At 38.4% G+C, this 26,932-nt stretch overlaps 1 protein-coding gene across 2 annotated transcripts in view; it reads left to right on the forward strand.

Annotated features, from left to right (window-relative positions):
* The first annotated feature begins 4,820 nt into the window (after positions 1 to 4,820).
* The window catches only part of fstl1b (follistatin-like 1b), a 66,784-nt gene continuing 44,672 nt past the window's right edge, over positions 4,821 to 26,932 (forward strand). For both annotated transcript variants that reach the window (XR_006982681.2, XM_017470164.3), the window contains exons 1-2: positions 4,821 to 4,970; positions 5,143 to 5,199. Coding sequence is in view for 1 of the 2 variants with exons in the window: in XM_017470164.3 (XP_017325653.2) it covers positions 5,143 to 5,199 (57 nt within the window). In the remaining variant the exon portion in view is untranslated. The remainder of the gene's footprint in view (positions 4,971 to 5,142; positions 5,200 to 26,932) is intronic.

Raw genomic sequence — 26,932 nt, forward strand, 5'->3', positions numbered from 1 at the left:
TGCAGCAAAACCCAGCAGCTATCATTTGTCTGAAAGTGTCTCTTACCACTTAATATGCTGCTTTCTTTACTGACATACAACAAATTTTCTGTAACATTTCATTTTTGCTGGAAAGATGGAAATAATTTTGTGCTAGAAAATTAATGTTTGGAAATCTAAAATGTTTTTATACTAACTCGATAATGTACAAGTCATAAAATAAAAATCTTTAACAAAGGGTGTCTAATATATATATATATATATATATATATATATATATATATATATATATATATATGTGTGTGTGTGTGTGTGTGTGTGTGTGTCTGTGTGTGTGTGTGTGTGTGTGTGTGTGTGTGTGTGTGTTCAATACTCTGATGTATCCAATGAAGAGCCTTGTATTGAATGAAATAATGCGATACACTGCATTGTTTTGGCTAGGGCTACAACTAACGATTATTTTCATAATCGATTAATCACCTGATTATTTTTCAATTAATCGATTACTCGGATGGGGGCGGAAACAATCTTACAATACCATTTTTCAGTTTTATTTAAATCCACAAACTGAGTGTTACAAATATACTCCGCAAAAAAATAAACGTCCCTTTTTCAGGAGACTGTATTTTAAAGATAATTTTGTAAAATCCAAATAAGCTTTACAGATCTTTATCGGAAAGCATTTAAATTATATTTTTCATGCTTGTTCAATGAACCATAAACAGTTATTGCATGTGCACCTGTGGAACAGTCTTTAAGACACTAACAGTTTACAGGTGGTAGGCAATTACGGTCACAGTTATAATAACTTAGAACACTAAAGAGATCTTTCTACTGACTCTGAAAAACACCACAAGAAAGATGCCTAGGGTTCCTGCTCACCTGCGTGAACATGTCATAGGCCTGCTGCAGGGAGGCAAGAGGACTGCATATGTGACCAGAGAAATAAACTGCATTGTCTGTAATGTAAGACATCTAAGACGGTGCTACAGGGAGACAGGAAGGACAGCTAACTGCAGTGGAAAATTACATGTAATCATTTGTCTCCCCAAATGTGATCGAGAATTTGCAAATGCCTTGGTGGAAGAGTGGTGTAACATCTCACAGCAAGAACTGACAAATCTGGTGCAGTCCATGAGGATGAGACGCACTGTAGTACTGGTGGATACCAGCTGCATTAAGTTTTTGCTGTTAAAAAAAAAAGTCTGCTACATTAAAAGCTGGAACAACTGTTCATGTCTATTGAAAAACTGAAGACCTGGCTGAAGAGGCAGAGAAAAGCAGCTTTTGGATCTGGGTGAGGAGAAAAGAGACGTGTTGTGGTAATAACATATAACCCAAAGTCTAGATGTAGGGTGTGGCAGGGAGATGTCCCTGCCACTGCTCAACCATGAGGGTTCCAGGGTTAAAAGAGTTAAACATTGTTGAGCAGTGGTACCCGGCTGACGATCCTACAGCTGATCTATGTCATATGGAACCAGGGGCATTGAGCATGCATTAAAGGTGCCAGTGCATCTTGTCACAACCTTATTAACTGGGAAGGTCTGTATGGCTCTGGTTGTATTAGGCAAGCATGTTGTATTAGGCAAGAGTGTATTAGGTGTAACATGAGGAAACCATATGGAACCAGTGGCACTGAGCATGCATTAACGTTGCCAGTGGGGCTCTCTACAGTCTTAGTCACTGGGGAGGCCTGCATGGTTTTGGTTGTGTGAGGCATGTTGGCTAGCAGGGTAATCCTGTGGGCACCAGAGGAGGTGCAACAGGCAGTAATTCATTTTGAATAGCAGGTCAACTTCTACCTGTGTAATCAATGAAAAATAAAACGTATTTCATGGACACAGGCTTTATCCTTAAGTCATAATATAATTAATGTGTGTATTCTCTGTGTGTGTGTGTGTGTGTGTGTGTGTGTGTGTGTGTGTGTGTGTGCGTGTGTGTGTGTGTGTATGTGTGTGTGTACAAGATAAAACTGCTAAGATCATTTTTTTATTTTGTTAATTAATTTATTCATGTTAATCAGCATAATATTCCAGACTAATCAGTGCACTCAACAAAACCTCTTGTTAATGGTGAATCTTGTATGAGGTATGTTTTTTTGACTACGCATTGATTATTCATTCCTTTTGTGGGTTTGAGATACATTTACATATTTAATCATCATCCACTGTAGGATGTTCTCCTCCTCACCACCCTGCATTTCCTCCAAAATGAATCAAAATTCAATATATCAGAATGTTTCAGTTGATTATGGGATAAAAGCAGCAGCTGCAACAGAGCCTGTATTTGCATTTTAAACATACTTTACTGCTGCAAGCATTTGTGCTGTTTTGCTTTTTGGAATAAAGAGACAGTGGGTTACATTTGCATTTTCTTATCACAGCCAAATTTAATTAGAACATGCACTCTGCCCTGATGTTTACTTTTTCTTATTATAATGTATAAAGAGAATCTAGCATAATTTAACTCAGTTTCATGCTCACAAGAGCATTGTATTAGACTTTCTGCTAATGCTCTGTTGCACCAGTTATGATACTTCTTGTGGAAAACATTGCTTATCTGAGTGTGTATGTGTATTTGTACAGGCACTGTTTCTTTTTTCTTATACTGCAAGAACGTCCCTAATGGAGACACTGTGACAGCTATTAACCAATGAACAAAGTTAATAATAAACCTTTATCTGTTTGAAAAATATAAGGTTCTTGACAAAACTTGAAATCATTCCTTTTGTTTATTATTCAAACTCTTTTCATGATGATTTATCTGATATTTTTGATGTCCACTGATGTGAGTTGTGAGTTTTAATGCCAGTATTGTCAGGCTTTGGATAAAACCGTCTGCCAAATGAGTAAAAATGTAAATGTGAAAATATTAGGCCATGCCCTTAGAAGAGTCTGATAAGAAAATTCAACTGCTTTTAAATCAGTTTTATCAAATTCCTCAACAGCCACATAAAAAAAAAAAAAATGGTTTCATTTTTAATACCCTACACTACAGGATCCCAACCGTGGTTATCAAGTACCCCATGCACATTTTAGTGTTTTCCCTGCTCAAATACATCCACTTTAACTGATGAAGGGCTGTTAATGAGCTGATTTATTCAGTTAGGTGTGTTAGGCCAAGTAAAACAAAAATAGGTTGGAGTTCCGAACATGTGAGTTTGTATACTAAGTAATGTTGGTTCAGCGGTTTTGGCTTTGGGCTACTGATTCAAAGGCTGTGAGTTCCAATCACTCCACCACTAAACTGCCACTGTTAAGCTTTTGAACAGGACCTTTACTCATCATCTACTCAGCTCAGTTATAAGTCTCTTTGGATAAAAGTATCTGCCAAATATGTAAATGTAAATGTAAAAATACTATGGAAAATCGCTATTTAATATAACATACATGAGAGCAGAGATCATGTGTGGAGCGAACAAATTCGTCTGCCACTGTGGGCAGCATCTTGAAAAGCAGACTCCCAGACAGGCTGAACCCCCAGGCTCTCAGACTCAATAACAAGCACCACCCACTACCACTTTCACCTACACTACCATCTTCCCCTCACACCAACACAATGAAAGTATAAAACATACCGTTCACTTTACAGCATGTACTGAGATGAGACCAGGTCCACCTTAATATCCAATTAGCCTCTTTTGCACAATAACTCATGTAAATACCTTTATTCAATAGACTACCTTATGCAAATATGACCTAAAGCGACCCTTACTGTTTCGTACTTCCAGGGATGGGGGTTTGATTTCCGCCTCTGCCCTGCGTGCGTGGTGTTTGCATGTTCTCCCGGTACTTCAGGGTTTCCTCTGGGTACTCCGGTTTCCTCCCCAGTTCAAAGACATGCGCTGTAGGCTGATTAGCATTTCCAAATTGTCCGTAGTGTGTGAATGGGTGTGTGAGTTTGTGTGCGATTGTGTCTTGCGATGGGTTGGCACCCTGTTCAGATTGTCCTATGACTTGTGCCCCGAGTAACCTGGGATAGGCTCCAGGATCCCTGTGACCCTGAGTAGAATAAGCAGTACAGGTGGATGGACAGACAGATGGATGGATGGATGGATGGATGCGATTAATTACGACCACTGTTATTTATATGAGTAGTTTTTACATTCAGATTTCTTCCTCTGCATACTGTCATCCCGCACTACATCTCAACACTGTTGTTTTTATTTATTGTTTCTTTTATAAATTGTTTTACATTTACTTTACTGTCTTTATTATTATTATCATTATTATTATTATTATTATTATTATTATTATTATTATTAGGGGTCAAGGTGGCTTAGTGGATAGCAGATTTGCCTCACACCTACAGTGATGGGGGTTTGATTCCTGCCTCCACCCTGTGTGCACGGAGTTTGCATGTTCTCCCTGTACGGGGGTTTCCTCTGTGTACTCCGGTTTCCTCCCCCAGATCCATGTGCTGTAGGCTGATTGTTTATAGAATGTGTGTGCGATTGTGCCCTGTGATGTGTTGGCACCCCAGCCAGTGTGTCCCCAGTCCCCAGGGATAGGCTCCAGGCTCCCCATGACCCTGAGTAGGACAAGCAGTACAGAATATGGATGGATTATTATTATTATTATTCATTATTATTAACTTCTTCTTGTGTATATGTCAACATACATTCAATACATAGCATAATATATTTTCAAATGATTGAATCTTGAATCTAATATAGCAGTTATAAACTACTGATAACATAAAACAAAATGAACAAAATGCAAGAGTTAAATAAAAAAATACATAAGATTGCATTAAAACGTTAATTTGAATTGTCTGCTATAATTAGTAGAGCCAATGAATTCAGAGCGGTCTTCAGTTGAAGGCATATTGATTGATCACGTGACGAAGGGGCGGGGCTAAACGCTTCGTCCGGATTCCTGAGCGCGAGCCGAATTTCCTGTCCACTCGGTGTGTAGAGCCGCGCGTGAAGCGGAGCTTTTCTCTTTCCTCCATAACCGGAGCTGCTCACAAACAAACAAACAAAGAAAAAGGTAAGTAATCGTAACCGGGTACGCTCCATAAATTTTCCCTATATCTAGTATACATTTCTTGTCCTGAGTCACGAGACTTGGTTTTAATTATAGAGTCATTTTGCACCCATTTTTCCCCCTCTCTTTATTCCCTCTCTTCTTTCTCTTCCATCCTCCTCCCCGTTCTGTACAGATGTTCCGAAGTCTTGCAGCTGTTGTTCTGCTGGCTGCAGTTTGCTGTCATGCACAGGTAAGTCATTTAAAATGCAAAATAATAATAATAATAATGGGAAGAAGAATTATTATTAAATGACAAAAACAGATGTTAAAACCATCTCCCATTTGAACTCAGTAAGAAGTCAGTAAGAGTCTCTGTGTGCTTTTTTTCAGCCCCTCTGTGTGAACCCTGAATTCTTTAGATTTAACCCTATTAATGCCAGTGCAGTGAGGAATTAACGCACTGTCTACTGTATACAGTGATACATCTGACATAATGAAACTGATCTGTAGGCTAACCCATTAATTACAACCCTGCTCGTGGTTCTATTATTTTATTTTATTTTATTTATTTATGTATTACTTATTGGAGTTGTTCGAGTTTAGGTCTGAGAATAAATGGACAGTGAATGTGTTTGACTAGTTCACACGTGTGTGTCTTCAATATCAAAATTACATCTGTATATGTATTTATCTACATAAAATGCAGGTATGAATGCAATTATTCAACAGCACATTGAATTGGTTGGACAGAAGGTGTTGATTCATCTTCTACAACAGCAGCTCTGACAATATTGGCAGCTGTAATACAAACCACAGGTTTATATCAATGCACTTTTATCGTTTCTATAGTAACAGATCACTCACAGGGACTTGTATGGACACTCCACGTAATCCAAACCTAATTATTAACAGTTTCTTCTTCTACGTCTTTAATGCTGACGCAATACCTAGGACAAAATGTTTAATTTTGCATTGTTTATTGCGAATAGGTGTCAGACAATTGTAAAGTGTTTTACATGATCTCCATTTTATTCAGTGCAAGTGTTCTAACACTTAAAGTGCACCTATTATGGTTTTTCAGATATTACCTTTCATGTAGTGTGTTATAGAGCTGTTTGTGAATGTAAAAAGTCTGGAAAGTTTCAAAAATCAAAGCGCACGACACACTGAGTTTTTGACACCCAAAAGAAGGAAGTGATTCTGAACAGCTGAAACGAGTCGTTAGTAATTCCAGACTTACTTCCTGTACTAACCTACGCAGGTTTGTAACAAAAAGCCCCGCCTCTGGTCTTCATCGGTTGCTCGTGAACAGACGGAGCTGAAACTCATTATGGTAGTGGGCGTTTCATTTTTGACAGATGCTGACAGTGATACACCAATCACAACAGACTGGGACATCTGACCAATCAGAGCAGAGTATGTTCTCTGAAAGGAGGAGTTTAGAATTAATCCTTTAGAACGGATCATTTAACGAGTCGTTTTTGACACTGGGGAAAAAAGGTAATGCTGCAGTTTAAATTATGAGCACGTTAAAGTGTTCTCTTTTTTATCTTGGATGCATGTAAATCTATTGTATGAGACCTTTAAAACAAAATTAGGCACGTTTCAAAACCATAATAGGTGCGCTTTAACAAGTGGTTTTCTGGATGCCTAGAAAGCATATTGATTCAGTTGCAATTTATGTCACACTTTTAAGGTTCTCATTTGACTTATCCTTGTATAACTATTGTTCATATGCATAATCAGTAATATTTCAAAACAAGCTTTTTGTCAGGAGATTTAACGTGAAGAGTTTATTTCACATTTATAGAAGGTGTCTCAGGGATCAACATTTTCTAACTCTCAGTTTAATTCAATTTGATTTATTTAGCGCTTTTAACAATGCACATTGTCACAAAGCAGCATCACAGAAAGTCTGGATATAACATTTTTATTTAAGTTTATTCCTAATGAGCAAGTCAGAGGAGACAGGGGCAAGGAACACAGGTTAGGATAACATTCATTAAGTCTCCCCCCATGGGAGAGTCTTCAGGACAGAAGACTCTCTTTTTTTTTCTTTTTTTTTTAAAAGTGACATACCTTATTAAATGTACTAGAGAACCAAATAGAGAGCTTGGGAACAAATGTTAATAGTTGCTATAATGTAAGAGATAACAGGAGCTAACTTGTTTCCCATACATTCTGCAACCTTAAAAGTTGCTATAAATAGTAATGTAGGACATGTCGTTCATTAATAAATGAAAACATACTAATTAGCAAATTGTTGTAGTTTAACCCTCCTGTTATGTTGGAAGAAAAGATTACATCCATTATGTTATGGGTCAAAATGAGTTCCACAGTTTAAATACACCCAAAAACAGCTTAAATTGTCTGCACTGCACTTATATAGCGCTTTTTTAACCTTAGCGGTTCTACAAAGTTCTTTACACTGGTCCTCATTCACCCATTCAGACTCACACACCAATGGTAGCAGAGCTGCCATGCAAGGTGCTAACTTGCCATCGGGAGTAACTTGGGGTTCAGTTTCTTGCCCAAGGACACTTCGGCATGTGGAGTCATGCAGGCCGGGAATCAAACCGCCAACCCTACAATTAGTGGACAACCCGCTCTACCACCTGAACCACAGCCGCCACCTTAAAACAATAAAACTTTATTATGGCTTGTCCGAGACAGGCCATTAGAAGAAATATTTGCATATAAGTTCCTGACCCTAAATGAGGAAAGTCAAAAAATTTCATAGAGCAAAAGAGAGATTAACCAGTATTTCAGACATCTTGAATGTGTAAATGAGTCAAATTGGCCTATAACATTTTAGGAGTGATAATAATAGCTGCACTTAATACTGTGCTGCATCATATTGCCCCTTTGTTGAATGTTTCCCTATAACAGCATGTTGCGTTTCATTACTTAAGACACATTTAAAACAGCTTTAATCTTGAATGTTTAAACACAGGAGGTCAGGAGGTCAGGTCTGAGACCCTGTTTAAACCTGCTTGCTTTAATGAGTTTTGTATCTGGATTGTATTATGATAAGATGTTTACTGCAGGCATTTACATTCGGAGCCAAATTGGAAAATCCTGTCAAATCCTGTCTCCTCTCTCCATCACATGTAATATTCAAATCACCTCATAACAACATGCAGCTATCTGTAGACCTAGTTTCAAGCTGTTTTATGCAAAAGATGGTTGTGGAATCAAATTTCATGACAAAATGTTCTTTAAAATTGCCATCTCCATGCTCCACGTGAGTTGTGGTACTGTACAGTATATTGCAAGGGGCTTTTAGGTTGTCACTGGGTATATCCAGGGTTCATTTACATGTGAAAATTGAATTGAATAATCCCTAATTCGGATATAATCCTAATAGCCAGCATGCATGAAACGACCAGGTGCAAAGTGCTTCCCAGAAATCCATCTCTACAAGCCACATTGTCCCCCCCCCCCTCGTAATACATTACATCAAAACACACAGATCTAATGTTGCTCAAATTGGCACCTTTAGAGGGACGTAAAGTCACAAGACCTGTGACAGTGTCAGCATCTTTTGCATAAAACAACTAATAATGAGGCACAGCGCTAAAATCTGATGAGCAAAGGTTATGAGATGATTTGCATAGTGTGTCTAATGCAGCAGTCAGGATTTAAAATCTGGCTATGCAGAGACACATTTCACTACAAATATAAATGGGGTCAAATCTTATTAGGACGCAACTCAGATACAAGACTCCGAGTGTAAACAGAGTGCTGGGGGTGTGTTTTTGATGCTGATGGCGATAAGGATGATGATAGCATTTGTGTGCTTGCATCTTTGTGCGTCTGTGTTGGGTAAACAGGGTAAGAGATAGACGGCAGTTAAAGATGACAAACCTGTGAGTGTAAATCGTAGAAGGGAGGATTGATTGGGTTGTGTCTGATTGTATCACTCAGATGTAGCTTTTCAAACTGCAGAACAGAAACTAAGGAGAAAGATTCACACTCCAAACCTAGGTGTGGTTTAGATATAGAAGGAATGTGTCTTAATCCTAAAATTTAGGGGGTTTTTTTCTCAGCAGTATCTCCTGCCTTTTTTCTCCCTTAGTGCTGCTGGATTAAAACCTCATAATCTGTATAAATGTGTTTATTTTTTCTTATTTTTGTGACTGTGAAAGTGGCATTTCATTCTGAAACATGCACTAAGTATATATAAAAAGCCATTTTGTAATGTACAGTCATAAGAATCAGATGTAAGTGGTATACCGTGTAAGATTAAGAGCATTTCAAGAGCTCATCGCTCAATCGACAGATTTCATGCATGAAATGCGAAGAATGGTGGACGGATTAGATTTAAAGGAATGTTTCAGTGCAATTTTTTTTGTTCTCCTACCACATCTGTGGTACCACCGTGTCAGCTCAGTGGTTAAGACATTGTGCTTCTGAGCAGACGGTCATGAGTTCAAAACTCCAGCACCGCCAAGCTGCCACTGTTGGGCCCTTGAGTAAAGCCCTTAACCCTCAACTCCTCAGATGTAGAAATGAGATAAATGTATTCGCTTTGTATAAGGATGGTTGCCAAATGTAAATGCATTTTTTGTGTGACTAAACTGGATAAGAACTTGTGCTGAGAAAAGTAAGACATTGTCTCAAACGTGTCTAATTTTGAGACCTCAAAGAGGATACTGGAGATGTAACTGAATACAAATATGTTATTCAGAATGAACAGATAATGTGTACAAATACAGATACGAATATGAAGCACACTGTTTGGCTGATAGGGTCACATGTTCACAGGTTCTAGATTAGAGGCATCAGGACTGGGATCCTGCTGAATAATAGAGATGTGTGAGGCTTTTACTTTCATGCAGACTTGGGTAAACGGTCAAAATAGGATACTTTTGGGGGACAAACAAAGACCGCGTTCATTAATATGAACAGCAGCACCGCACGATGCATTTATAGTATTCTTAGTAACTGCCTGCTAGTTTGTTTTTAGAGCTAACTAAATTTGTTAGAACATATCATGGACAGGTATAAACAAAAGTCACATAATGTAGCTGAGGTTGAGGAACTGTCAGAGCCAGAATTCACGAATTGCTGGCATTTCTACATCTGGATTTTTTTTCAGTATTTTGCAAAAGAAACAACGAAAACTTCTTCTTATTTAGACCACACCCACTTCAAGTTTAAATCCAAATCCAGATAGAGTCATAGTCTTCTGTTATCTCAGTCAGTCTGTACAGGATTTTGTGGAGTTTTTTTTTGTGATTGTTGTGGCCAAAAACGCTTAAAATGCATTTTTTCCCCAAAAAATTTGCATTGCAATATGCAGTTTTTTTGGTGCTTTTTTTGCAGAAAGCTACTTGGAATTGATGAAATTACAATTGCAGGAAATTATTTTGCACAGTCTGTCACGTTGATGTGTGTTGGTAAATGAGAACTTTTAGCTGTACTCATGTTCGACGTACATGAATTGAAGTGGCTTTGACTGAATGCGTGTTGCCATGATGTCACACAACACATCTTGGCCCAAATCTGAAGAAAATCTGCGATAAATTTGAAGTTTGCTTGATTTTGCGTTAATTTAGCCAATTGCACAATCACAAAATCCTGGAGGGATGGTGTTGAAATACTTGTCTGTAGTAATTGCACATATACTACAGATGCAGTTAAAACCTCATCTTTAATGGAAATTCTGTAGTTAAGGCTCACATACACACTTTAGGTTTCCTAGAGTTCTTAGTGGCGTGTTCTCTCTGCTCCACCTTGGCCAGTACACCGTTAGTTCCTATCTCCCTAAGATTCTAAGGAATGATAAGTTGCTTGCATGCTCTGAAAGGGTGTCGGCCCAAATTAAAGAGCATTGCTTTCCCTTGTGTGAGCTTAAATGCCCTACAGTATTTCCACACACACATCAGTATTGGGAAAGACCAGTCAGTATTGAGCGTGACCAGTCAGTATTGAACGTGACCAGTCAGTATTGAGAGAGAGCAGTCAGTATTGAACGTGACCAGTCAGTATTGAGAGAGACCAGTGAGTATTGAGCGTGACCGGTCAGTATTGAACGTGACCAGTCAGTACTGAGAGAGACCAGTGAGTATTGAGCGTGACCAGTCAGTATTGAGAGAGACCAGTCAGTATTGGGAATAAACAGTTAGTATTGGGAACAAACAGTCAGTATTGGAAAAGATCAGACAGAATTTGGAAAAACCAGTCAGTATTGGGAAAGACAGAAATCCACGACAAATGGGTTTGTGTACTAACTTTGTTGGTTGTGCACATCACTGTACTGTGTAGGTCTATGGTGTGTTTGTGTGTGTTTGTGAATATCCATCATATAATCTTGTTTGTGAGCTTACATGTAGCTGGCATTGATTAAAAACTGAACACCATTCCAGGAACAATATTCTGATGGTTGGTGAGTCACACAGATTAAGCAGAGACTTTGCCATTGTTATATGTTCTCTTTATTTAATCCATCCCATCTTATAATATTTAAAAACAACAACAACAAAAGCACACAGTATTACAATATTTAGACAAATAAAATAAAAGTTCATCTAAAAATGAAATGTAGACAGATTTCTCATTACCCCAAGAGCAGTCAAATAGTCAAGAGATATTCGGAGTCCAAAATCTGTTGCTTCGGTTCCTTTATGGATTCTAGTCTACTGTTAATAGCAAGTAATGAAAGTCTGTATCACCCAGAATCATTTTGTAGACTATACGAGACGCTTCAGTTGAATAAAATTGTGTAAAACTGTCGCTTGCATAATGAATAATGAACAATGGCTAAATTTGACATCAGGTGAATGCAGTCCATTGTAGTGCATCATACAATATGACATCTGCTGGTGTCCTAGGTAAAGGATTGTTGTGTTTGCCAAAACAAAAAACAGCTGAAATCTTTTAATAACTTTTTCTTACTCTTGCTGAACAATAAACGAGTAGAATAGATGGCATCTGTTCTTTGCACCAATCATAGGGATGATGGAAGGACAGGAATATAGTAAGACATATATTTCAAGACGGCACAGTACAGTTTATGTTCATTTTTGTGACTTTTTCAGAGCTTTTACAAATGTAACCTAGTATATACTGTATAATATGTATATAACTGTCTAGTACATGTATAAAAAAGACATTTTTACACTTATCCAAACCTCGGTAAACACAAATACATGTTTGTTTGTTTTTATATATCTTTAGTTCCAGAGGGGAAAAACCCCCAAAACATATCTTGTATGAAAAGTAGAGCTGCAATAACTAATCCATAAAATCGCTAATAATGGATTATGAAAATTGTTGTCAACATATGTCATTATAGATTAGGGGGTCTGCGCCCGGGATGAGGTGCATTTACTCACTACATTACTTCTGTTCCAAAAACACGCATCGGAGAATACAGACCAAAGTTGTGTCTCAAATGACGTACTATGCATTTACACTGTGTACTCTACTGTCTAGTATATGAATTTTAGAAAGGTAATATCGTTTCAAATTGACTATTAGGTTTTTTTTTTTTTTACTAACCGGAAGTATAAGCCGTTTCCCAGTCAATGGCACATGGTGTCCGGGTTCAGTGTATTGCCCAAGGACACTTCGGCAACTGCTAGGTTTAGCAGATACCCAGAGTCACCGACAATGACTTTCTTCAGTTTACTGTTTATGTCAATGTTACCTTTTATTCCCAACATGACCTCTGTCACCATCAGACGGAGGAGTAATAGTCAAGCGACTGAAGAAAAAGGTGTGCGACCTCCAAGTCCTCTAAGGCGGGGGGCATTTTATATTAAATGCCACAAAGAAAATGAAACTTTACAGCAGGGGAGCTTGTGTAGGACGGACACACAACAGTGATGCACGAGCACAAATTATGTTTATATCCAAAATGCTCCACTGTGTGCAAGTTCTTGGGGAAACTGGTACAAGTTGCTTAAAAGATTTAGTTTAATTCAAGTTTATTGTCATTATATGTTGTATTTGTGTGATACAGTGCAAATTCTGTAGTTTATTATAATGGAAGTGATCTATTTGTAAAGTCCTCACTCACAATGTAGACACGGTGATAAGTAAGCTCTGCAATGTCAAATTAAATGGTACGATCAAAGTAAACATAAGTAAAACAATATGTATAAAGGCAGTGAGTCATAGAAACCATAAGGTGTAGTGTAAGGGAGATTTTATTATTCATTTAGGACTGTAGTTTAATTATCAGTGCTTTTTTGTGCATCCATAAAATATAAATGCTTATATAATGTAAACTATATATAAACTTATACTTGTAAACTTGTCAAGTTTTAGTCTGAAGTTTATTTTTGTAACACTCAGTTTGTGGATTTTATTTTTTAAAAATCATGAAAAAAAAATGGTACTGAAAGTTCGGTCGATTAATCGATTAGGGAAAATAATCATTAGTTGCAGCCCTAATGAAAAGCACTATCTTTCTCGTCCTGGCAAGGTTACTCTCATTTGTTTCTGGTTTTCATACATAGGACATTTTGTTTGTCAGGATAATTCACACACGCACACACAGAGAGAGGGGGAGACAGAGGGGGGCGGGGAGGGGGGGAACACTGTGAGAGGAAAATGTGTATGCATGTCAGGTTTTTTTTACTAGGATGTCATTGCATGACATGGAGTGAAGCTAATACAATTGTGTTATTCAATTTCACTCTGAGAGAGAGAGAGATTCTGTGTGTGTGTGTGTGTGTGTGTGAGAGAGAGAGAGAGAGAGAGAACGAGAGAGAGTGAGAGAGAAATACTCATCTATTCCACACTTACTCATGCCCCTACCAAAAATAGTCTTTTCCACAGAGTGTGAGAGCTGAAGAGACAGACATAAGGAGAAGCGAGAGACATAAGACATGAGGGATACAAGTGCTACAGAAACAGGAAGAAGTTAGGTGACTGAATGGAGCAATGGATAAGAGAAAAGAATAGGAAGTATAGAGTGAGAAATGAGAAATATACAGTGAAATACTGTAGGTAAGAGGTAGATGTGGAGATTAGAGAGAGAGAGAGAGAGAGAGGAAACTAGGCTCACCCTGAGGTCAGTGTGCTCTGATTCTGCTCAGGTTCAGCTCTCATGATGAATAATGATCTGCTATGTTCAGGGTGTATGAGCTCCTAGGACACTCTCTGACAATTAACCTTAGTCTGGAGGCATGAGGGGCATCACACTCGCTCATACAAATATGAATTGGAGCAATATTCCCTGTGAACCTTCTGAGACATTTTAACCCAATTTACACCTGCTATTGTAATGCATCTTGAGTAGCAGGATTAGATCAACACCCACATAGAAATGCTGGTAAATCCACCCAAGACACATTAAAATTTAATTAAGCAAACCACTTCCGGAGGCCTGAGACACATTTTAGACAGATGTTTGATAAGTTCAAATATATATTTGTCCCATTGAGCCACTTTAAACAAACAAACAACCAAAAACTCTCTCAATACATTACATCATAACACCCAAAGTCCATGACTGTCAAAATTGCCAGCTTTAAATAACTTTAAAAATGCCTTACAAATATTGACTAACCATATTTTGATCTACATAGAACAACTGGAATGAAAACCGAAACAGGAAGTTGATTGTCAAGTGTCATGATTCGATTCACACATTCATATTTCATCTGGATAACTAATGACACATTTGATCACATGTGTGAGTACTGTATATCTGGTTAATATTTTATTGGCATAGTGTATATATGGCATAAATGGTCATAAGGATATGCTTATACAGTAATATACAATATCAACATGACAGTATGTGTTGCTGTATTTATACATGATAAACATGTTAATATATTTATATTTGTATTAATATTTTAGCTTAATTCATGTATTTTGAAGGTATATATTAATGCTTTATAGCAACATACCTGTAGTAGCCATTACAAAGTTTATTATTATTATTATTATTAGTCGTAGTAGTAGTAGTAGTAGTAGTAGTATTGTTATTGATTGATTGATTGATTGATTGATTGATTGATTTAGGAAAAAGGATAGTCAAAACTTGGAAAAGATGAACATGGTACATAAATAAAGAAAGCTTTTAATGCTTTTTATTTGATGACAAAGGCTCTTGTGTTTCAGTTGTTTTGGCTACATTTACATGCAACCAAACAATCCGATAGTAATGACTTAAATAATGACACTAACTGAAAAGCCTTCATGTAAACACCTTTATCGATCTGATTGAGCTCGATCTGAACGAAGTTACGATCGGACTGGATGGGGTGGTTTATTCCTTTTCTAATCCGATCGAAAGGAAAAAAAATGACCATGGAAACGCTTGAATCCTATTGATTTCTCAATCTGATTCAAAAATACCTTGTGCAGTGCAATGGCGCGTATGCTCACGTCTTACGTCTTAAATATGGCATCGGGTGGAAAGATCTGGTCGGCGGAGGAGACAAAATATTTGTTGAACATACTAAAGGACAAAAAGATTGTCGAGAGACTGGACAGAAGAAAAGTTTGTTATAACGATCTCTTCAACGAAGTGTTTGAGGAAATGCATTTGGAGGATTCAGTCGGTCAGTAGAACAAATTAAAGTGAGTAAGATTTGGGGGGAAAAAACATTGCTGACATATGTTTATATATGTCAACAAAGCAAAAAATATCCTATTAGGTCATTTGGTGTCACGTCCATGGCTTTCTTTCTCCGCTATTGTATGGTTGGCATGACGACAGATGCTGTGCGCTTGTGCAGAAGCTTTGTTCGGAATACATATAATGCACATATAAACGAATATTTGAATCGGATTGCAGTGTTTAGGGTACTGTACATATATCTGTACATCGATCTGCAATCGGATTGAATTCATTCGGACTGACGAAAATGGGTGCATGTAAACATGGCCAGTGTGACTGAGAAGCAGTTTATTTTTACAATCAAATTCTGCTTTTGCATGTGCTCGTTTGTTTGTTTTTTAAATAATAATGAAATTTTATATTCATGCATTATTACTATTTCAGTACATATTGTAGTATGAATCGTAAATATGGTGCTTGAAGGACATTCCCACAATGCTTTTTAAAGCAGTGTTGAGGAAGATGCTCTGGTGGGGTAAAGAGTGCGTTCCCTCAGGCCGTCTGCTCTCGAGGCAGGTGGACAGGGTTTAGGTCAGACTGGAGGAGATGATGCCCCCTGTTAAAGGACACTGCCTATAAAGTGTTCACTTAGAGGGGAGCAGAGTGCTCATAAGAGTGTTCATAAGTGAGAAATTAAGACATTTGCTGTGTCCCAGGTGCTTGACTATTAAATTGTTGCACACTTGAATACTATAGATCTGCATAGTGCGGGCTTGCAGGAAAGTTGTAGAATGCCATGTAGACTTGGAAAAGGGGCGTTTGGGACAGGGCCTTTGATGGACTCGGTCAGCTAGTTGATTTTGATTTTAGGATGCTGCCGAGATAGTGAGAGCTATACATATGGTTCAGTTCTGCCTCTGTAGTGTTGTAGTTTCAGCCTTTATTAAAAACCCAAGGCCTTTCTAAGACTCTTTTTGTTCTGAAAAGAAACTTGAGCATTTGGCCTGAGAGAATTAATCAGAATATTTTTTATCTGGTCTTGCTCATACATGTTCTCATGGCAACCTTAAAAAAATTGTTCAAGAGTAGGGAAGAAGAAAATGGTATGAGAAAAAGGAATAGATTAGCAGAAATTAGACTCTGAGGAATAAACAGAGAACATTTTATATTCAGTGCAATGTCTGAATGATTCAGGGCTGTTTGGATTGTTTGTGTCCTGAGGTTTTAAAGCTTCGGATGTAGAAAGTGTAGTGAAGAAAACTATAGTTATCTATAGTTATTCTGTCTGTCTGTCTGTCTCTCTATCTATCTGTCTGTCTGTCTGTCTGTCTATCTCTCTATCTATCTGTCTGTCTATCTATCTGTCTATCTATCTGTCTGTCTGTCTATCTATCTATCTATCTATGTGTGTGTACAGTATACCTATCTATCTATCTAACTATCTATCTATCTACAGTGGATATAAAAGTTTACACACCCCTGTTAAAACAGCAGGTTTTGTGATGTAAAAAGGATTAATCATATCAGAACATTTCCACCTTTACTTTGAAAATTGCAACCTGTATAATGCCATTGAAAACCAAATTGTCAGAATTCAGAGAAAAAAGATATGAATAAAATCTTATCATAACCTAATTGCATAAGTGTGCACACCCCTGAACTAATACTTAATTGAAGCACCCTCTGATTTTATTACAGCATTTAGTCTGTTTAGATAAGAGTCTATTAGCTTGGCACATCTTGACTTGGGAATATTTTCCTACTCTTCTTTGCAAAAACTTTTCAGATCTGTCAGATTGCAAGGGATTCTCCTGTGCACAGCCCTCTTCAGGTCACCCCCCCCCCCCCCCCCCCCACACACACACACACACACGCACAGATTTTCTATAAGATTTAGATCTGGACTCTGGCTGGGTCTTTCCAAACATCAATCTGTTTTTGACTGAAGCCATTCTTTTGTTGATTTGAATGTGTGCTTTGGATCATTGTCATGCAGAGAGGTGAAAGCCCTCTTCACCTTCAACTTTCTAGCAGATGCCAGAAGGTTCTGTGCCAAAATTGACTGGTACTTGGAGCTATTCATGATCCCCTCCACCTTCACTAAAGTACCAGTTCCAGCTGAAGAAAAGCAGCCTCAAAGCATGATGCTTCCACCACCATGTTTCACCATCGAGATGGTGTTCTCGAGATGTGCGGTGTTGTTTTTGCGCCAAGCACACCTTTTACAATTATGCCCAGTAAGTTCAATCTTGGTCTCATTACGCCACAACACATTGGTTATATGTTTTTGTAAAGTTCTTGTGGACTTGGATGTTTTTTGTTTTTCTTTTTGTTAGAACAGGCTTGTTTCTTGCCACCCTGGCCCGTAGCCCAGACAGATGAAGAATACAGGAGATAGTTGTCACATATAGGGAGCAATCTCTACTTGCCAGAAAGAGCTGCAGCTCCTTTAATGTTCTCTTGAAAGCCTCCCTGACCAGTTTTCTCATTGTCTTCTCATCAGTTTATGAGGGACGTCCTATTCTTGGTAATGTCACTGTTGTGCCATATTTTCTCCACTTATGGTTTAATTGTCTTTATGGTGTTACATGGTATATCCGGTACCTTGAAAAGTGTTTTGTAGCTCTCTCTGGAGTGATACCGTTGAACAACATGATCCTGTTGATGCTTTGTGAGCTCTTTGTGGCCATTGCTGTATGATGCAACCGAGAAGATGCCAGAAAAGTCCTGCAAGAACAGCTGAGATTTATTTGGAGTTAATCAGAGTCACTTCAGTTGCAGACAGGTGTGTACTAACTCCTATTTCACATGAGCTTGATGACTGGTTGATTCTGAACACAAACCCAATTATAAAAGGGTGTGCACATTTATGCAATTAGATTATTCTACGTTTTTAATTTTTATCTTTTTTTCTCTGTATTCCGTCACTTTGGTTTTCAATGGCATTGGACAGGTTGTAATTTTTACATTAAAGGTGGAATCTATTTATCTGTTCATCTGTCTGTATATCTCTATCATGCTCCTTCTGTTCACACCATTAGGAAATAAAGCTCCATGTGGCACCCACAAGGGTTCTCCAGCTTGTCCTGCTTGAGGAACCCTTTAAGGCTCTGTCTAGAAGCCTAGAACAGAAAGTTTTCCTTTCACAGAGGGTTCATATTAGAACCCCTTTTGGGAAGCTTGAAACGCTAGAAACCCTTCAGTATCCAAACACTCAAGTAAAAAAGAGAGCTTTGTCTCTCTCTGTGTACATACTTTCTCTTTCTCTCTCTTTGCTTACTCAAGCTGATCTCTCTCATGTTCACTCTGCTATGTAAATGAGTTTTCTATGAATTTTCCATCCTCCATGCTTTATAGTACCACTCCTTGACCACCTGTCGCTTTTTATCTCTCCCTCTCTCCTTCCTTCTCTCTCGTACTTTATAATCAGTGCAATTGTTCTGTCATTGCCTTTGTGCTAGTGTTTTATGGTCCTGATTTTGTCTGGCCAGTCCTATCCATTTGCCTTGAAAGAGCCTCATAATGAGATGGAGAGAGCTGGGGATGAGCAGATGGAGGTAAATTACCTAATGAAAAAGAGGGGCAGCGTATTTCTGCTCCATTTGCTTTTCCTGATAGTGAGAGATGGAGGCCTGGAGAAAAGGTAAACAGGCAGGAACAAAAGGTTTTTAACAGCTACAAACTCGGGGTTCAGATATACATTTACTGTGCTTTTGTCCTGCCTTACTGACTCTTTTATCAATGTTGAGAATCTAACCTAAATAAAAAAAAAACAAAGAAAAATCACCACCATTATTCTAAGCAAAATTTCTGATTATTTAGAAATTATCAGGAAACAGCTCAATGTCTCATTCATTTCATTACCATAGTATGCAGCTAAAGAGTTGTCAATGATTACTCAGGGAATAACAGTGATGCTTCAGGCATTCGAACATTTTCAATGCAGAAAGAGCTGTTTAACAGAGAGATCCTTGACTGTTCTGTGATTTGCAGTGTGAAGAAAAAGGGCATTGTGGGAAATGTGTGTCTGGAAATAAGCACGCTTCCGTTTGCAAACACAGCCATTAGCGAGGCATTCTCTGTGATTCCCTCCTGAGAAACCGCTGTCTGGAGAGCTCGCAGCAAGACCCCAATCTCCACGAGGCCTGGAACTGAGCCCAGAGAAAAAAGTGAGAAGAAATAACATGGGAGAGAGATAGATGTAGGGTGGGTTGGTTAGAAAGTAGAAGGTGGAGTGCTGCTGAAAAATGAGACAATGAAGCAAAAGAGAGAAAGGATAAGGGCTAATAGAAAATGCAAGCGATTAAAAGCATACCGTTGAACTTGGAAAGAGTGTAAGGGAGGATAGAGTCAAAAAGAGTGTGCAATTAAGCAGACTGGGAAGAAGGAAATACCAACAGAAAGATAGTCTTTCATTAAAAGCCTGCACTTTGGCTGCCTGTCCTTTGTTGGCTCTTTCAACCAAACCCTGAACTCTTACCGAGTCCTGCTGCATGGCCTGAAAAATGGCCTCCAGCTGGAGGATTGAAGACTTTGAGACTCAGTTTGGGAGACTATAGAGAGTGTGCGCACTCTTTTCCTCCACTGATTTATTCTCTTCTGGCAGCAGCTGTTCTGTTTTTATGGAGTCTGCCAGCGTGCTCTGCAGTTCTGATCAGAAGAAACAAGCCTTTTGTACCCACTCTCCTTGCGACATGAGGGTTAATCTCCCATCTTACTGGGCATTGTGCCATGAAGACCTGCTCTGTAACGGTTCCCCTAAACACGCTCTGTCTCTCTGCCACTACTCTTTCCAAACTCTCCAGTCAGTAAGGGCGCGGTATTAAAATGAGATGACATCATTGTGTAACGGTTTTGCTTTCAAATAAAGAACAGACATGCACAAACAGAGGATCAGCTCCTGCTAATGTTCTGCTCTCCTAACAGACACAAAAAAAGATATCTTTGCCAGACGTTAATAGTATGTCTCCATTTTGGAAAGAGTGAAAGCATTCTTTGAAGGACACACAAAAGGCAATTATTGTGGTTGTATGCAGGTCGCTCTGGATAAGTGGATCTGCTAAATGGCTAAGTCTAAAGGTTAAACAAAAGGATGTATATTAAAATGTCTGAACAACATAAGCCTGGACCAACCTTAAACATATTCGTAATGTTCTTAATGTGGTAATAGAAATCAGACTGGACAGACTAGATCAGTAATGGACCAAGTGAACCCCAGTTGGCCAGAGACATCCATAGCTGTCAATTACTGCACTAAGTCTGACTTAGGGCTGAAACATACCCTACATATCTACAGGAAGGCAAACAACAATACCTGTCCAAGATTTAGTTAACGCACATTCCTGTTGTATATACTCAATGTACTTTTTTCTCTAGAGGGCAAAAAATAGTGTTTAATACTGAACCGTATACAGTAGCATTACCGAATAATGAAAGTTAAACTCGGCAATATGACTCTTTATAAAATCAGAGAGCCATGCAATCATTTCCAGAATAGCCATAGCCACGTTCAGTATTCCTGATACAAACATCCTTCCAGTGTTTCCTGGCTTGGACAAATCTGTCCCAAAGATGTTTACATTCTTGTCATGACTGTTTTTCAGGACTTACAGAACATGCAGCTTCTTGCCAGGCATTTTAAATAGCTGTTCGATTGGAGTGCAGAGCTGATGACGTATCATACATACAGTATATGTTTATAAGAACGAACCAACTCTGCAAGAGACTGATCAAACTACTGGTCTTGGTCTGCCATGACAGTTGACATGGAGAAACAGGCCTGTGCCCTTAGCCGACTATAGCACCTCTTGCTGCAGTGATCAGAATGCAGCGTTATAATTTCGTCATGAAATATTTCTGAATGTAACAACTCATGAAATTTACTTTGTGTAGCACAAAGCATATGAATTTGGTATGTTTTGGCCCTTAAATTGGCCCATAAGAAAACACCCTAATTGGTCTGTAATTGTTTTTTATCAGTCTTGGTCCATTTTGATTTGATTTATCCCTTAAATATATGTCTCTTTTTGGGTCCATATTAGTGTCATGATTAGTGGACAGATGAACACAGGTGCAGGGTCAGCAAATAAGTGGATTTGTGTGAAAAAAAAACTAGAGACAAACCAAAGGGGCAAAATGGTGGACAGGCAAAAAGGTGTGAACTAGACAAAACAGGGAATCACAAAACAAAATGGATGTCAAACCCACTACACTTGTCAGCAATCTTGGAACCTCTGCATGGAGAAATAATACCCAGAGTAGATCATATGTAACTCCTCTTCCCTCCTCTCTGTGAGTAGTTCAATTCTCTTCATTGATTTTAGTTCAATTTTATTTGTACGTCACTATTTTTCAATGGATGCTGTCAGAAATCTAGGCTCCAAACCATTACTTATCAAACAGAAGGTGATTTTATATGACATCAGCATATTAAAACTAGTAGCATGTGAAGCAAGCCTTGAGAAGAGTCAGGACTCGAAATGTGAGCCCATTCTCTGAAAGACAAGCGCTGTAGTAGATTTACTGTGATCCCCTAGTAGATGAACGACATTAAACAGAAGTAATCGGATTGTACATAGAGCAGATAAATCCTTTGTGAAACGACATTACTGATGATGTTAGAGATTTCCTGCCGTTAAACTGTATTTAAAGCCAACTAATGTAATTCCATCTTTACAACTGACACAGCATTGTTATTTTGCTCTGCTAGCTGGTTAATAAGCCATTATCTGTACATGGCTCGAAGGAAATCGAGCATACAAATCACCAAGGACATGTGCATTCCTTTTGAAAAATCCACCCACGGTTATACCACTGAGTTCTTGGGCTGCTCTGAGAGAGAGAGTTAGGGCGAGAGAGATTGAGAGAGAAGCAGCAGCAGGAGTATGCTAACAGGATTTTGCACAGGTGTGCAAAACGACAGCTTTGCAGCAGTGATTGGTCTTGACAGTGTTATTCATAAGTGCGCTGGATACACCGTTAGGCACTGACACATTTGCATGAGCGATTTTCACATCATGAGAGGCTGCAGAAAAGATCTTTCCTGCCTAATTATTTAGTTAGTTATTTGCACACAAAAGAAGCACATTGTGCGCTCTCTTGTGCAAATTTACAATTTTAAAAGACATTTTTATACTGTATATCTTTATTAAAAAAAGCACCACAGGAAATGTGGAACTACACTGAATGGCATGCACTAAAATAGTCCAAAGGTGATACACTATGTGGACAAAAGTTTGCATACACCTGACCATCGCTCTCATACGGGATGTTGAACATCCCATTCCAGATTCATTCCCCCCTTGCTCTTATAATAATTTCCTTACTTCTATGAAGGCTTTCCACTAAATCTTGGTGGAATTGATTTTACATTTTGGTGGCTGTGGTGATTTGTGATCATTCAGCCACAAGGGCATTAATGAGGTCAGGCACTGATGTTGGGTGAGGAGGCCTGATGTGCAGTCAATGTTCAATTCAATTCAATTCAGTTTTATTTGTATAGCGCTTTTAACAAAGGGCATTGTCTCAAAGCAGCTTTACAAAAACATATAAACACAGGATACAGATTTTAAGTGTGTGAATTTACCCCTATTGAGCAAACCGGTGGAAACGGTGGCAAGGAAAAACTCCCTAAGATGATATGAGGAAGAAACCTTGAGAGGAACCAGACTCAGAAGGGAACCCGTCCTCATCTGGGTAACAATGGATTGTGTGAAAGTAAAAGAAAGTTCATTATGGTTTTTATATGAAGTATGTTTGATGAACTCGTGCACTGTTCACTAAAAGAGACCTGAGTGCAAAACTGTATGTGGTAATTGCAGTCCCAAGGCCATAGTAGTAACCGTAGTCCGAGCAACCACAGTGAGAATGTCCATGTGGAATTGAGGTCCAAAACCATTTCCATGGTACTTCAAGCGGCGCCATCCTAATCAATCTCCAGGCTGTAGCCTCTAGTTGATGAGCGCTCCATCCAGAGGTAGAGCATCAGGATGGATCAGTCAGGTCCGGAGTGCAGAAAGGGTAAGGATCATTCCATAAAATCTCCATAAAATCATGTGTGGCTCGACAGAAGATGTGTGACAGACAGATGTGTTCCAGTTCATCCCAAAGGTGTTCAGTGAACACCGCCCACTATGTTTCATTAACCTTAGTTTTCTTGTTAAAAACAGAGTTGTTGACTCATTTAATATAATTTATAGCATTTAATGCCATTTACAGACAAGCTTCAGAATGTTGAAATTGTGACATAAAGTTTCAAATGTTTTTATAATGAGCTTTTTGGAGCAAAATACTGTGTAGTCATTCTGTTGAAAAAAAGTTCACCGCGATCATCTTTAATAGTTATTACATGGTTCTGTTCTGAAACAGTGGTGAGTAATCATGAATGGCTACTTACAACATCAGTCAAACAGCCTTGTCTTGTGAAAGGGTTGTTCTTGGCCATATTTCATGATGAAAAGTACCAGGTTCTGTCATGAAAGTTCCAAGTCTGGCTTGAAAGACAATTGAGGGAATAGTGCTCAAAAAATAGAAGACATCATACGGTAGACAGCCAAGTCACTTACGTGTTGCATCCAGGATAAATTCAAGGTCATCATGCAGACAGTTTGTGTCTAGTGCTGTTGTTCAGCTCAAAAGTTCTGGAGATTCAGAGTTTATCAGTCATTCTTCTGACCCACATAACCAAGAAATCCGGCACAGCGTGAACCCAATGAGAAAGACCCGTAGATATTAACAAAAGAATTCACACACACCATCTCTTTCCCTATCCTCTTGTGTATATGTTTGCATGAGCATCTTGTTCCCTCCAATTCTCAATAGGAAGCATGTGTGTTGTATCGGAGCAACATTTTTTGTAGAAGTGACTCACTCGGTAGTTAGGCCATTAGCTGTAGAAGATGGTACGGTTCTCAGTTTGGTGGTAGGAGACAGAGAAAATAAGCCAGGGGGGAAAAAAGAAGAAATTCGTGAAAAAGGTGCTTTGAGAATGAAATGAAAACACATGATGTCATAGCTATGCCCTGAAGAACATACAAAAGAATGTATTTGTTAGCAGTGACATCATTCTTTTTAACGTTCGACATGGATTTCCCCTCCAGACTTGTAAAATGCACAGACGGCTCTAATTTCTGCTCGGGCCTCTTGAGGAAGGGAAGAAAATGGCAGCTCTGCAGAACACTGTGTGCTGAGTAATGGTCGTGTTTGTAATGTATTATTCTAGATGTATTTTTTTTACCATTAATAACCAAATATTTTGGAAAGGAAAGTTCAGTCTCAAATGCCAATGATGTTATGAACTCTCCACTGAGATGAGATTACACATTTAGAAAATTACAAAACTAAAGCTGCCTTTTTCACCCTGCGTTTTTGGAGTAATGTCATTGTAGTGCTTAAGACAATTATAATGTAAGGAATTAAACATAATGAGATGTGCTGTTATAGGGTGGGGGGGGTCAACATCATGGTGCTATGATGCACCTCAAACTGAAGTGGAGTTCTTGTTACCATACCTGAAGTTGATTGTTTTCTATTTGCGTTATTCCTATTATACCTCATCAATTTGCCAATGATATAGTTACATTAAAAATAGCAGCTACAAAAGGATATGTATAAAACCTAAAATTTAATAAGAAAAAAACAACTCCTCCGTCCTGCCGATTTTCCCAAAATGGAACAATTTACCTCTTACTATTACAAAACACTGACACTGGAGACTCCTTTCATTTTAGAATGAGCACATTAATATTTGCCTTGCATTCAACACTGTCGTCAGAGATGGCAAGGAAAATATTAATGTGCGCATTCTAACATTAGAAATAGAGCGATTAGGATCAAGAATTGAACAGTGCTACAGTAAATATTTCTATACAAGAAACGTACACCATGGTGCATGAGACGGTGGTTATATAGAAATGTACACTTTTCTAATTAGGAATATAGTGGAGTGTCGACTAGTGTGTTATAGTTTATGATGTTCAGACCAGTGAAACGTGTCCAAAGTTAATGAGGGCAGTACAATTGTGAACAATTGCAGAGTTGTGTTAAATATTTAAGCACACTATAATATACTAGGCTTTTTAATTACTAAGATGGCTAGCTGACTAGCTAACTCACTGGTTCAGATGGGTTTTTCCTGCATAGCTGCATTTTGCCATCCAAGACTGTTGGCTCTAATCATACTTGAACCCATCATCCCCAAAATTCGATCACCACACACCCATATACACACACAAACACACAGATGGTCTCCTATTACAGCCTGAGTCTGAAACACTGCTTCCTATTGTACTCCCTGGTCTTCCAGCACTGCTGCTCCTTATCCCTGCTTATTCAATAACATTCTTCAGCATCTGTTGACATTCAGCATTCTGGTTTCGTTTACTTCCCACTATCTCGTTCATGCCACTGGCATTCATTTTCATTTCACTTATCTGTTTACTTGTTTACGGGATTTTTTTGGAGGGGGTATTGAGTTCTGTGTCATGATGTTCCATTCTCCAATCTCCTGTATTTAGTTTTTGGTGAGGGAATTAAATCTCCATCTGTCACTTGTGTAAAATAGAAACCTTGTGTTGTCTTGTTTTGCATGAATACACACAGACACACTGACTCACATCAAATCACTACAATGCAGCAGGACTCAGTCAAACCACATTACTGATGAAACTGATGTCAAATGGTCAATCTCAAAGCTCCATCTGTGTAGCGTCATGGCATTGTCGGTATTCGAGATTTGCAATCTTCTGGCCTATTGGGTGAATACTTATCTGTTGCACCACTCAGGAGTGTGGGTTAGAGGTTTATTCCCCCTGTGAAGTTTGTGCAGATGTGATGAATCATATCTTGCTCATTTTAATTTAAATCATTGCTGTAGTGTTGCAGTCGAATCTGTTGAGTAATATTAACTATGGACCAACTGCAAAGCCAATAACCTAATGTCAAAATTTGATCACAGGCATTTATATAAATTGTTTAGCTAAAGGCGGCTCATTGAACCAGAGACTAGCTAGCTATTGGACTAGAGACACTACATCAGAAAGGGGAGAGTTTTCACAGACTTTCATAGATTTTTCATTTCATTTCCTCTCTCTGTTCTGATTAGTAGCTGACAACATTGCTTGTTTTAAAAAAAGAAAGTCGATGCTGAAAACAGACTGGACCTTTTGTTCTTCCCACATCAAATTCAAAACACGTGTCTCATCTATTGGGTTGTGAAGTGCTTCTATGAAACAAAACACAACCACTTTGAGTTCTTATTTACAGCCATGAACTAATCATTAATGGTTAAAAGGTAACTGTTGTCACCATTCAGTCATATTAGTTGTTTACCTGACTGTGTGTAAGCAAGGAATATTATTTAACTGGACCGTTACATGTTTTATTTGAAGATGCTGCTTTACATTGAGGAACAAATGAGAAATTCCGAGAACTTCGTAATTAGGTGGTGTTACCCCATAGT

Source organism: Ictalurus punctatus, chromosome 6 (genome assembly GCF_001660625.3).
Source record: "Ictalurus punctatus breed USDA103 chromosome 6, Coco_2.0, whole genome shotgun sequence".
Taxonomy (NCBI): Eukaryota; Metazoa; Chordata; class Actinopteri; order Siluriformes; family Ictaluridae; genus Ictalurus; species Ictalurus punctatus.